The 12,709-nt window shown below is 37.6% G+C and overlaps 1 protein-coding gene across 1 annotated transcript in view; it reads left to right on the top strand.

Moving 5' to 3' along the window:
• The window catches only part of LOC113535383 (synaptic vesicle glycoprotein 2C), a 39,042-nt gene extending 27,685 nt beyond the window's left edge, over positions 1 to 11,357 (top strand). Inside the window, exons 7-13 of the mRNA XM_026928631.3 lie at positions 1 to 101; positions 435 to 523; positions 3,218 to 3,382; positions 4,955 to 5,088; positions 6,447 to 6,650; positions 6,762 to 6,921; positions 7,314 to 11,357. The exon at positions 1 to 101 is cut by the window's left edge and continues 10 nt beyond it. Coding sequence (XP_026784432.1) covers positions 1 to 101; positions 435 to 523; positions 3,218 to 3,382; positions 4,955 to 5,088; positions 6,447 to 6,650; positions 6,762 to 6,921; positions 7,314 to 7,497 — 1,037 coding nt within the window. The 3' untranslated portion in view covers positions 7,498 to 11,357. The remainder of the gene's footprint in view (positions 102 to 434; positions 524 to 3,217; positions 3,383 to 4,954; positions 5,089 to 6,446; positions 6,651 to 6,761; positions 6,922 to 7,313) is intronic.
• Positions 11,358 to 12,709: the final 1,352 nt, after the last annotated feature.

Below are 12,709 nucleotides of genomic sequence, written 5' to 3'. Positions count from 1 at the left end.
TAAAGATCCCTAAGCAGTTGGATGAGTTTGTTGAGATGCAGTCCGAGTCGGCAAACCCTGCGGCTAAAGTCCTCTTCCGAATCCGGAGTGAACTCCGCGGAGTGAGTCCACACCTGCTCATACACACACCTTCCACATCTGCACTTACACCAGTTCAGCTGTCAGCTTTATCTTCATTCATTCACTCATCTTCAGTAAGCAGTTTATCCTGGTCAGGGTTGCAGTAGATCCAGAGCTTATCCCGGGAACGCTGGAAGCGTGGCAGCGAGACTCCCCCCCCGGAAGGGATGCTGTTCCATCGCAGGGCAGCTTTAGTACAGGAATATCAAGTTCTAGTACCGTCATGTGTCATTTTTGTGTTCTATGAAATAATGTAGCTTTAGTGCATATGTATGTATCATGTATGTGTGTGTGTGTGTGTGCGTGTTTCATAGATTTGGCTTACGTTCCTAAAGTGCTGGGATTACCCTGTGAAAGACAACACGATGAAGCTGGCTATAGTGTGGTTCTCTCTGTCTTTTGGGTAAGAAACACTTCTGCCTCTTCCTGCTCTCACACACACCTTCACACACTCGCATCTTTGGCTCGTGGACGTCTTCAAGTAGGAAGCAGGGAGAAAGTAATTGCTGTTCACACCGTATACACACATGAACAGCATGAAATATGATTTTAACATTTTTGTTAGCTAGCTATCTAACCTGAACTGGGAATTTTACATCATATTAATAAATGTTTGTTATTTTCACAGCCAGTGCAGTCTTGCTAGATACCATGAAGTAATCTGAGGAGATATTTATTCAGATTCATGTTAATAATCTTCACTGCTAGCCCTAACCAGCTAGCTAACATAAGCAAACCTGACTTCACTGTCACTTAGCGAGCATGAGCTAATCTGACAGGATTTCTGGGAAGGTTTTTTGTTATAAATGTTCACTGCTAACATGAGCTAACTAGCTAACATATCTGACAGGTAACCTGACAGGACTTATGGGATGCTTCAAAGTCATACAAGTTCATCATTTTCACAGTTAATACTAGTTTGCATGAGCTAACCTGACAGGATTTCTGAAAGGATTTTAAGTCATAAATGTACATACAGTAATTTCTACTAGTAATACTAGCTAACTAGCTAGCATGAGCTAACCTGACAGGATTTCTGGGAAGATTTTATGTCAAAAAAGTTTACTGCTAGCACTACCTAACTAACATGACAGGTAACCATATCTTCAGTTCTAACACTAGCTAAAAATAAACTAATCTGACAGGATTATTTGAGAAAACCTTTACTTTTTGACAGTAGCAATAAAACTTTGAGGGTTGAATAATTTTTTGGATTCATATGGACTTAAACACATCACTCCTTTCTCAGATTAAATATTTCCATCCATATAAATGTAATCCTTTGTAAAGCTGATATCCTATTCTGTTCTATTGTTTCCTTTTTTTATCAGTGATCTCTGACCAAATAGAAAATGAGAGAGCTGCTCAGACATGACCTCTCTCACTTTCTCAGACACACTCACACTTTTTCTCACAAACAAACACACAGTGATGGTGTGTCTGTGGCAGTGTAATGAGGTGCTGTTCTTTTGTAATTGCTGCGCTAACGGTAGCTGTCGTTAATGTGGACGGGCCCAGAGGCGGAGCTGCGTAAGACGGCCCAACGTCAGTGTAATTACTGTTGTCATCATAGCCATTGTGTGGATGGGCCCAGAGGCGGAGCTGCACAAGGGGGACAGATCTATCTGTAATTACTATACATCTGTAATGTTAACTAGCTAACCAAAGGAATGATTTTAATTTAGCCAACTTTATGTAATTCAAAATATAATTATGTAACAACAGCCACTAACTAGCAAACTTGAACAATGTCAGCGACCTCATTAAAACTTTAAGTTAGCTAAATACACATTTGTTTTTCAGTTATTGTTTGTTAGCTAGCTGAAGTAGATACTAACATTAACCAAAATGTTACAAAACTTGTAGTTAACAGTTCACAAACTGTATATAATTTAATAATTACATAATAACCGCAGACCTTTATCATAAAAAATATTAATACTCTTAGTGATATTGTCATCAAATCATTTCCAGACCTTTATACAAGATGAATTTTATCACAAAAAATATTAGTGCTAGTATTGATATTGTCATCAAATAATTTCCTTTTCTTCTCTGTTTGCTGAAATATTATAGTTATGATAGACGTGCATTTGTTCTAGTTCAAACACTGAACGTTCTAGAGGTTTTTGATCTACAGGAGCTGTAATCCTGTTGTTTTATTATCCTTTGTGTTCCCTCGTGTGTGTGTGTGAGTGTGTGTGTGTGTGTTTATCCACCCACTAAAACAAGGAGAGACCAACACATCTCTCTCTCTCAACATGTAAAACATGCACTAAACCTGTCAGGGAGCGCTCGAGTAGGTGGACTGTAGAGGGGCATCATCATTCTTTCTCTCTTCTCTTCTCCCCATAAATCACTCCCTCTTTCTTTTTTTTCTCACTCCAGCATTGTTGCTCTTTTGGTTCTTCTCTTTCTATTCCTTCTAAGGGTTCTGTGTTTGGAAGTTTTTAAATTGCACTCAAAATGGTGGTCATGAACATCCTCAAATTCTATTAATATCTATTAAAATACATGAAATGGTGATTGCTGTGATAGAAAGCTCCCAAAATTCCGACTCGGAATTCCCACTCCCACAGAGATCGACACGAATGTTTTATTATTCCCAGTTAGAAGGTGATAATTACATCTTTCCACATCTGACATCAATGTAGCAATTTGCTCATTTGAAAGAAAGTGTAGAAAGTGGAGTGTGTAGAAACTGAAAAATGCTGTTGATGTGCAATAATTATGTGTAATAATAATAATTATGTCTACATCCACTGTAATTTTGTAGGCTGTATTGTTACCATGGGCAGAGCCAATCACAAATGTGGCTATATGACATCACAACTACACTTTCTTTTTACTTCCTAGACTTGCTGTATTCACTGCTTAGCATAAAATAATGTTTTTATGAAAATGTTTAGTGATGTTACACAAACAGCTAACTATATAGCTAGCTACCTTTCAAAAAAACGGTTCCAAACATAACTCATCTAGAAAGCTAGAATCGTTAAGAACCTTTGAGGAACAAACACACGCGATACAAACGCTCTGTCCACTCATCTTCTCTTAACATGATGCAATTTCCTGTGATGTAACATCCTGTGTGTAGGTACTATGGTCTTTCGGTGTGGTTTCCCGATGTCATAAAGCACCTTCAAGCGGACGAGTACGCAGCGAGGGTGAAGATCTACAACAACGAGCGCATCGAAGATTTCACTTTCAACTTTACGCTGGAGAACCAGGTGCACTCCGGCGGGTCCTTCATCAACGACAGGTGAGTCAGACTCATCCAGACTCCTTCCACTCAACCCCAAGAATTTGGGAGGACATGAAAATATCTCGTTATTCTGACTTGAAAGTTTTAACGCGTTGCCATTTCATTTACGAAATAAAAATGCCAGGTGTTTTTTTTTCTTCCTAATTTAACATAGCTAGCATTTGATGTGGTAGAAAAATGTTCATTTTTGTGGTAATTCTGACTTGGAATTTCCACTTGGAGATCGATTTGACCCTTTTTTTTTTAATTAGAACAATTGCGACAGTTTCGCCATTTAAAAAAAAAAGTGTGTGAAATCTGAAAAAAGCAATAGGCATTCCTGTGTTAACGTGGGCGGAGCCAATCACAAACTTGATCATGTGACATCACCACTAGAATTCTTTTTTACTTCCTAGGCTCACCTTATAAACTGCTTAGCATAAAATGTAAAAATGTTAACAAATGTTAAACAGCTAACTAGTTAGCTACACTAACATTAATGGTAACTAGCAAGCCAGCTAACATTTGGCTAACTGTTACATAGTGTAGAAAAAACAGTATTTTATATTAAGCACTACATTGAGCCAGAGAAAGGAAAAGTCCGTGATGTTGCAGTGCCTTCCAGAACTATTGGCACCCTTCGTGAAAATGAACAAAACATGTATATATAAAATGGATCACACAGGCAACCAGTATGGAATATTTTGAACCTAAACATATGGGGACATGATATAATTGTATTTACATATTTAAAGTTTCTTCAAGTAGTTCATTTATTCTATTTATTTATTTATTGCAGAACACTGTTTCAAAATTACTGGCACCCTTACACTTAATATATGAACAAGATTAAAGGTTTTCTGTGTGTGTGTGTGTGTGTGTGTGTGTGTGTGTGTGTGTGTGTGTGTGTGGGCTGTTGTACTGTTTTAAGAATCTAAGAATCTCATCCCTATCACTAAAAAACACATTGCGGGGTAACATCACATTACACCACAACAGCAGGAAATTAAAAAGCCTTTATCTGTTTTTCACGTTTGCTTTGCTAATAATTCATCTGATAATTCATCCTGTATCCCTCTGTTTTTCATTTATCTATTCAGTCTGGGTAGTAATGTGTACACTGAGACTGGTGCATTAATCTTGAGATTATATCAAACAGTGTATCACAGCATCACATCATATAGCAGGGGAAAACTCATGCAGGGGGGAGTTAGCGAGGTGATATGGTGGGAAGCTGTTGAATGCTGGAATCAGATTAGTCAGACGCTGTTTCACTATCAAGCACCCATGAAGATATAATATGAAACTATTAATAATTATATATCGTGTAAAATTGTTATGACTGCCACCCTTAATATCTAGCTGCATGGCTACCTGCATCAGAAAGTCTCTCTTTTAAAAGTATCTCTTTTAAATCTAGCAATGTTTGAGGAATTTTAACACCATTCTATATAAAATCAACCATCCAAAAGAAGTTTACTGACACTTTTTTAAATAAAATTTATTGGATATTGTGTTTAATTTTCAGCATATAATTCTACTGAATGTAAGTTTTACTTACAAAAAAAAAGTAAATCAATTTGTCCTCAGGTTCATCGGTATGAAGTTTAAATCGGTCACCTTTAAAGATTCCATCTTCCAGAATTGCTTCTTCGATGACGTCACTTCAGTCGGGACTTTCTTCAAGAACTGCACCATCCTGGACACGTTCTTCTACAATACAGGTGTGTGTGTGTGTGTGTGTGTGTGTGAGTGTGTCTCACTGGGATGACATGCCTGTTTAAACAGAGGAGACTCATGCTCTCTTTTTGAAGCCTGTGATGTTTAGATACAGATTGAATTCTGATAATTGATATAATTGACTTTATTTTTGAACTCGGTAAACAGGAAACTTACATTAGTGTGCAAAAAAACCTTCCATTTTTTAACTTAATTTGCAAAATTACTGTAATTAAAGGTTACAACATGTAAAATGAGGTGTGTAAGTGTCTGTATAATTTGTTAATAAGGGTCACTAAGTGTGTTGGGTTCTGAGAACGGCGGTGAGGGAGGAAGAGTGTGGTTTAGGACAAAGCCATTATAGAGTTAATCTGACTAAGATTTCAGTCCTGGACATACAGCATTCAGCAGGATAAAAGCTGGCCCCCCGCCTGAAACAGCATGCCTCATATATTTCCTCATAGGAAACATTGGCAATATATCTTCAACAGTGCATTTCCTGAAATAATAGAGATTGTCGGTTTGATGGATTTGCTGCCAATGGAAACAAAACAAAGCAGTATTGTTTGGGATGTTGTGTAAGTACTAAAGAACATCAAATCTCTCTGTGGAGGAAAGGAAGCAGAATAATTAATATCTCCTTTATCCCATCCTTTAATGGATTATTAAAGAGAATAATATCTGCTCAGTGGTGGATGAGTGGAAGAAGTGGAAGATGCTTACACGCTGCAGTGGCAGGAAATTCAGTGAAATGTAGTGTACTATGCTCATACTATAAATTAACACTTCAATGAGGTACCAGAACCACCGACAATGAAGTGTAGGAGAGATTTCACAGAAATTGGGGCGGAGCCCATCGTGGGTTGAATTTTTCAAAATGGCTGCCACACTATAGCAAGAATACAGTGAAATGTAAATGGTAAACATTTCTGATTTAAAAATTGTACATTGGTTCAATGGAGGCTGCTGTGACATGGCTCAATGGTGTGATGCAAAATGTTAGGCTACATTGAATAAATGGTGGTGGATTTCTCAGCTAGAGAATGTATCGATTAACATCGACTGTGTAGAAGCGTCCATCATTGTCTGATAACTTGTAAAATGAAACCTGGGCTATTGAATTACATTTTATTTGTACAGTGATTTTAACATTAGAAATTTTCACAATGCAGATCCGGATGTATTTATATTTAGACAGAGGTGAGAGTAGCAAGGAAAAACTCCCTGAGACGACATGAGGACGAAACCTTGAAAGGAAGCAGGACATAACCTATTTTTTTTTAGAGAGATCACAACAGCAGAAAGTGATTGTTGTAAATAAAAATGTGACACAGCAGGACTAATCCCCAGCTCTCGTACACAGATATCGATGACTCAAAACTTATCGGCTCGTCAGTGATCAACAGCACATTTGTGCACAATAAGACGGGCTGCCAGGTCACCTTCGACGACGACTACAGTGCCTACTGGGTGTACTTTATCAACTTCCTAGGGACTCTGGCTGTGTTGCCGGGCAACATAGTTTCCGCCCTGCTGATGGACAAAGTCGGGCGGTTGAGCATGCTCGGTAAACTATTCGATCCTTTCCATCATGCACGCATACTGAAACATATTCAGATCTGTATTTCAGGTAATTTAAGCAGTGATACATCTGAGTTTGTTGCCTGTTGTTGTTTAGGAGGCTCGATGGTTCTGTCTGGTATTAGTTGTTTCTTCCTGTGGTTCGGCACCAGCGAGTCGATGATGATCGCCATGCTCTGCCTCTATAACGGCCTCAGCATATCCGCCTGGAACTCTCTGGATGTAGTCACAGCTGAGCTGTATCCCACTGACAGGAGGTACACACAGACACACACACACACACACCTGAGTACAGCTTAATCTGTGATTGTACAGTGATTGCGTTTCAGTATGGCATGGCTGCAAAGTATTGATGAAAGAGAAAGCAATGCAGTAGTAAGAATAACTTTCACTTCTGACAAGAAGGTAGTGCTTAGTTCCTAGAAAACCAATCCCCTGCTATTTTTTCCACTAAAGAGACAAAGCGGTGTAAGAGCGTTGCAAATGAATGTTTTGCTTTTCAGTTTGAAGCGTTTTCTACATGCCACTAATGAAACTGTGTCTTTAAAGATTAATAAACAGACCCTTATATTTAGAATGTAAAATGCAAACAACAGGTAATAATGCACTCTGTTTTGTGTGTGTGTGTGTGTGTGTGTGTGTGTCGCAGGGGTACTGGATTCGGGTTCTGTAATGCCATGTGTAAGCTAGCGGCCGTGTTGGGGAACCTGATTTTCGGCTCGTTGGTGGGCATCACTAAAGCCATTCCCATCCTCCTGGCATCAGGCGTGCTGGTGGCCGGCGGCCTCGTGGGACTACGACTCCCAGACACGCGTGCCAACGTCCTCATGTGACCCCCGACCTCTGACCCCTCCCCTCCAACCAGAGAGTTGCAACGGAAACAAGAAGGACACTCCGGGTTGGGGCAGCTGCAACAGGCTACAACATCGTCTGATTATTTATTGAGTTGTATGCTCAGTGTCAGAATGTTAATATATTTATTTATTTAAAGCTGCAGTATGTAACATTTGCAGATTTGGGGATCTGAAGACCTCTCTGGTGAAAATATTTTACTGCAGGCCTGTCAGAGAAAAACATTTGATAACACTGTTTTGATGCCTACTGATATAATGATTCTGGGCCAATTCTGGCTTCACAACAACGTCACTGAGAGCAGCTGTACCTTCTTTCGTGCCTAATATTTTGGCGTCAATCTGCGATGATGTATAAATCTTAAAAAAAAAAACAACTTACAGCAAAACCTGACAGCTCGGACCTTCCAAAACTGCACAATTTTCCAAAAACAGTTTTTTTTTAAATAATGAAATAAAGTTCTTTCATTTTGAGCAAAAAGTTACTTACTGCAGCTTTAATCTGAAGTCATATTTACTGAAGTTAAATCCTGTTTAAAAAAAGCCCAATCTTGACTAAATACTGCAAAACAAATGCCTTAGCCGAACTATCATAAATCTTACAGTGCCAAAAGCAGACGCTAAGTCATAAGATGAAAATATTAGTCTGTTCATTTTTATAACAGAGATACGTGATTTTGCCTGGGCTTTTGTCATTTAACCATGTTGAATTTTTTTTTTTCATTCTTGTTTTATGATGGACGATGTTTAAGCCTTCCCGAGTCGATCCGAGGCCATTGAAAATAACACTCCTGTTAGTGTAGGCACAGTCCCTACTGACTTCTGCTAGAAACACACAGAAAAAAAAGAAATTCCCTTTTTTCTATTTGTGACTATTTTAAAACAGAAGCTATTTTAAAGCAGCGATAAGGCTTTAGTCTTTGTTCTTGTCTTTGTGAGCCGTGAGGTTAATCTACGCTTATTTGCAAGGGCTTTGCTTTATAGTACTTGTGCTTTTATTAATTTTTGGTGTGTCTGTCTTTCTGTCTCTCTGTTTGTTTTTCCTCTAATCCGAGTCTGCATGTACGTCCGAGTGTGTGTACGTGTGACGGCCCTTGCTACGCTGCTATGCTGTAGTGTTTCTCAGTCATGCTGCTGTGCGTTCAGTCTAATCACGGAATGGCCTTTTTTCTCAATACCGTGCCTCTTTCCCCTAACTTTTCATCTGTGCTCTTCTGTATGCCTGCTGCACGTCAGTGTTTCATTCCGCTGTGTGTGTGTGTGTGTGTGTGTGTGTGTCAATCTCCTACCTGCTCTTCCACCTGGAAGGAACACGACTACAGTCGGGCTAGACGTATTGTTGCTTGACCCGAAATGAGTGACAGGTCACCTGATCAGGAAGAATTGGTCAGTGCAGTGTGTCCAAACCAACACCCAGTTAATAATTTCAAGTTAGCAGAATGTTGAAATGAGGAAGCGATGATGCATTTCTGCCAGAGAAAGCATCACCTGCACCGTAGTTCCAGGAACCTTTTAAGTTTACTGTGTTCCAGATACTTTTCCACAGAGCAGGAACTATTGGGGTGGAGGCTGTCACACTGATTGCTGCTGAGGTCAGGCTCATGTTTTCACAGAATTTATTAAGAACCGACATTTAGATAAAAATCAGTTACTAAATCGTGTTTTTTTATTTAGATTTTTTTATAGAATTTATACATGCTTCTAGTGGTAGCCCTTATGAAAATATGGTATATTTGAAAAATATAATACAAGTAATATACTGCATAGTTTACTACTTTGTGTAGTCTCCATGCACTCATTCTGTACATGTTTTGAATTCAATTATGACAAAAAAAATGCTCGTAAGTTATTACAGTTATTACAGTTTTGAGTTAAAATGCTTTAAAAATACATTTAGTACATCAGTAATAGACCTATAAATGATTGTACTTTACTTTTAAGTAAACTACGCATTGATACACTGATTAGAAGTACTCATGAAAGTACACTTTCAAGATAAAAATAAGATCAAATATAGCTCATTCTCCTCATTTTCTTTCTTTCTGTCCTAGCCTACTCTCCCTTCTGCACCAGGCTTCAAACTCGTGATATAATAACTCAATAATTAAATGAATAATTTACCTTATAATGAGTGATAACCCAATAAATGATTTAGTATACATACTAAACATTAGTGTTCAGAAATAAGGTATATTTTTGCATAGTTATGTCCATCTACAAATATTTAAAGTACTTTATAGGTAATATATTTTGACATGGTAATATATTACTATTAATACTATATACTATAATACTATAAGTATTACTTGTAGTAATATTTACACTCTTCTATTACTTACAGTCTAGTTATATTTTTTCAAAAGGAGCAAAATTAGACACAAAGTATAAAATGACTTTTCTTCATGCACACTTCTCATGTTGTTATTAATGTTAGCGTCGTATCTGTGCAACGAAGCTGACTTTCCCAAAAAACATCGTAAAGTTAAGACCACTTTAAATGGTAAGAGAGTGTTCAATGTGATGCTCGCTCTACCATTAAATGATGATCTTTGTACTACGATGCTTTTGGGGAATCTCAGCCCAGAGCTTAAAGTTCAACCTCCAGCATGTTTATTGTGTTGCTGTACTTTTTGCTAAAATGGCATAACCATCACAGTGTGTGTCTCCTCTGTTATTTTACACAATGATCCTGGTTCCTGGAGTGCACACAGAACACAGAACGCAGGAACTTATCCTGGAACTGTGTAGTTCTTCTTTAGGTTCTGGAAAATATTGTTGTTGTTTTTCACTGCACTGGATTGTGTGTGATATTTCTCTGGTCTTCTCTAAAAGGGAACACTGCAGAGATATCGTAAATTGACCTGCGTGTCTGAACGTCACACTTTGCACCATCTTGTCTAGGAACAGAGGATTAAACAGTCACTAAACCTGCACACACCTGACCTGGTTTTTCACTTCGGCACCGGCTGCTATTGTGTTTGGATCAGACGTTAATGTTTCATAGGAACTTTTTTTCATGAACCCATGTGCCATACAACATTTGCAATACAATACAGGGTTGATTTTTTTCTTTTTTCTTTTTTTTTTTTTTTTACTTTGATGAGTGAATGTTATATATAAATATATTGTATAGAGTGGTTTTATTGTTTTATTTTATTCGATTTTAATTTGCTCCATTACTTTTGTGTATTGCAGTGGATAAAAGATTCCCCTCTAGTGGTGATCGAAACTTCTTGTAATATTGTTTTTTTTTAACATATTTCCCATTCCAATGGCACAAATTAACAATCTGGACATTCCTCACAGTTCTTTAACATTTTGGCCAAAAAGAAAAGCACAATCGTACTCACGTGTGTTTCCGGTGTCTTATTGTAGATCACCACAGAAGGGGAACCTGAAACCCGGATCAGACATGGTTCATTCATGTGGCAGCTCAACACAATCCATTCACCTGCTTCCTTTCTCCCCTCCGCTGAACAAATGCAAAATAAACCAACACAGCACTCAAACAAATAATACTGATTCTAATTCTAATGTTGTCTTTAAACCAGCTGTTGCATGCGTGTTATGGAGATTTCTCTTTGTGTTTCGGCTTAATGTGTGTCGTGTTCTCGGATGTGGAGCAGAATAAAAAAAGCGTGTATGATTTCGGTGATTTGTTGTGTATGATGTATGATGTATGATGTGACTGAGTCTCTCGGGATGTTGTGGCTCAGCTTCTATAGAGTTTATTAAATGTCTGTAAAGTCTTCGGCCAAATATTTCCTCTCGATATGATTTATTTTGAAGAGAGAAAAGTCATGTAAATTGTAGAGTGGTTTCGAAGTGGATTCAGTTTTGGATCCAGCTGTACTGAAATTAAAAGTCTCTATAAGATCAAATGTTTCAGTTGCTTTATTTATATTACTATATTATTTATAGTGATGATAAAATGTACTTTTGGATGTTTAATTTGATCATTTTACATATTTGTGGAGAAATAAATGCTAAATATGTAAGGAATTCATAACGAAATAATCAACAACTGAATGGGGTGATGAAGCAGAGTTACTGTTACCACCCCAAAGTTGATTATTTTCCCATAACAGCACATCTTAAAGTGTTTTATTCCTCTTACACCTCAGAAATTTGCCAAAGCGAACATTTTTCATTCATCAAAGAACAAACTGTCATTCATTTTATTCCATTTTAGTTACATTCGATGTTGTGGGATGTCAACGAAACAAGTTAGTTCTAGTTATCGCTTACGTTATAGCAGCTATAGAGTCGTTCCGTCACCAGCCTCTCCTTCTTTCTTCTCTTAAAGTTGATAAGCCAAACTCTAAAGCTTGTCACGATACCAAGAAAGTTACAGCACTGACACTGGAGACTCCTTCCAAAAATGCTAAATAAACATCTTACAGAAAACTTCTCTATATAAATGATTACACGTTTTTTTAATGAGAAGCATCTGTCATACAAATCCATGTGGAAGTTGTTACTATAGAAACGATAACGTATTGTACAAGCACTTTAATATAAACCTGTGATTTGAATTACAGCTGGAACTACTGTCAGAGCTGCTGCTGTAGAAAACGTATCAACACCTACTGACCAATCAGAATCGAGGATTCAGCAGTGCTGTGGTGTAATTTAATATAATACATAATAATTAGATGTACTGTTATTGGAGCAGCTGAGGAATCATATTCATGCATGAACATAGAGAGTCTGATGAAAAGCTGCGTTTCTTATTTGGCTTTTATAGACACTTCCTTTTTCCATTTGGGTCTCAGAATCCAGACACACAAACCACTGAGCAAGGCTTCAGGCGTTAAATTCTAAAGCAGCTTGTTCTGTTTTTATTCTTTTAAATATTAAAACAGTCTGCTGGATCATCGTGGCACAATATTCAGTGGTTCTTGAGCATGCTTTGTGTTTGTACAGACCCTTCAGAACGTCTATATTTCTGTATAAATGTGACCTAAAACATCATCAGATTTTCACACAAGCCCTAAAAGTAAATAAAGAGAACCCAATTAAACAAATGAGACAAAAATATTATACTTGGTCATTTATTTATTGTGGAAAATGATCCCATATTACACATCTGTGAGTGGCAAAAGTATGTGAACAAGTATAAGATTTTTGTCTCATTGTTTAATTGGGTTCTCTTTGTTTAATTTTAGGACTTGTGTCAAAATCTGTTGATGTC

The sequence above is a fragment of the Pangasianodon hypophthalmus genome, chromosome 15 (genome assembly GCF_027358585.1).
Source record: "Pangasianodon hypophthalmus isolate fPanHyp1 chromosome 15, fPanHyp1.pri, whole genome shotgun sequence".
Lineage (NCBI taxonomy): Eukaryota > Metazoa > Chordata > Actinopteri > Siluriformes > Pangasiidae > Pangasianodon > Pangasianodon hypophthalmus.
Note: the sequence above shows the minus strand (reverse complement) of the source record. Positions and strands in the feature narration are given on the sequence as shown.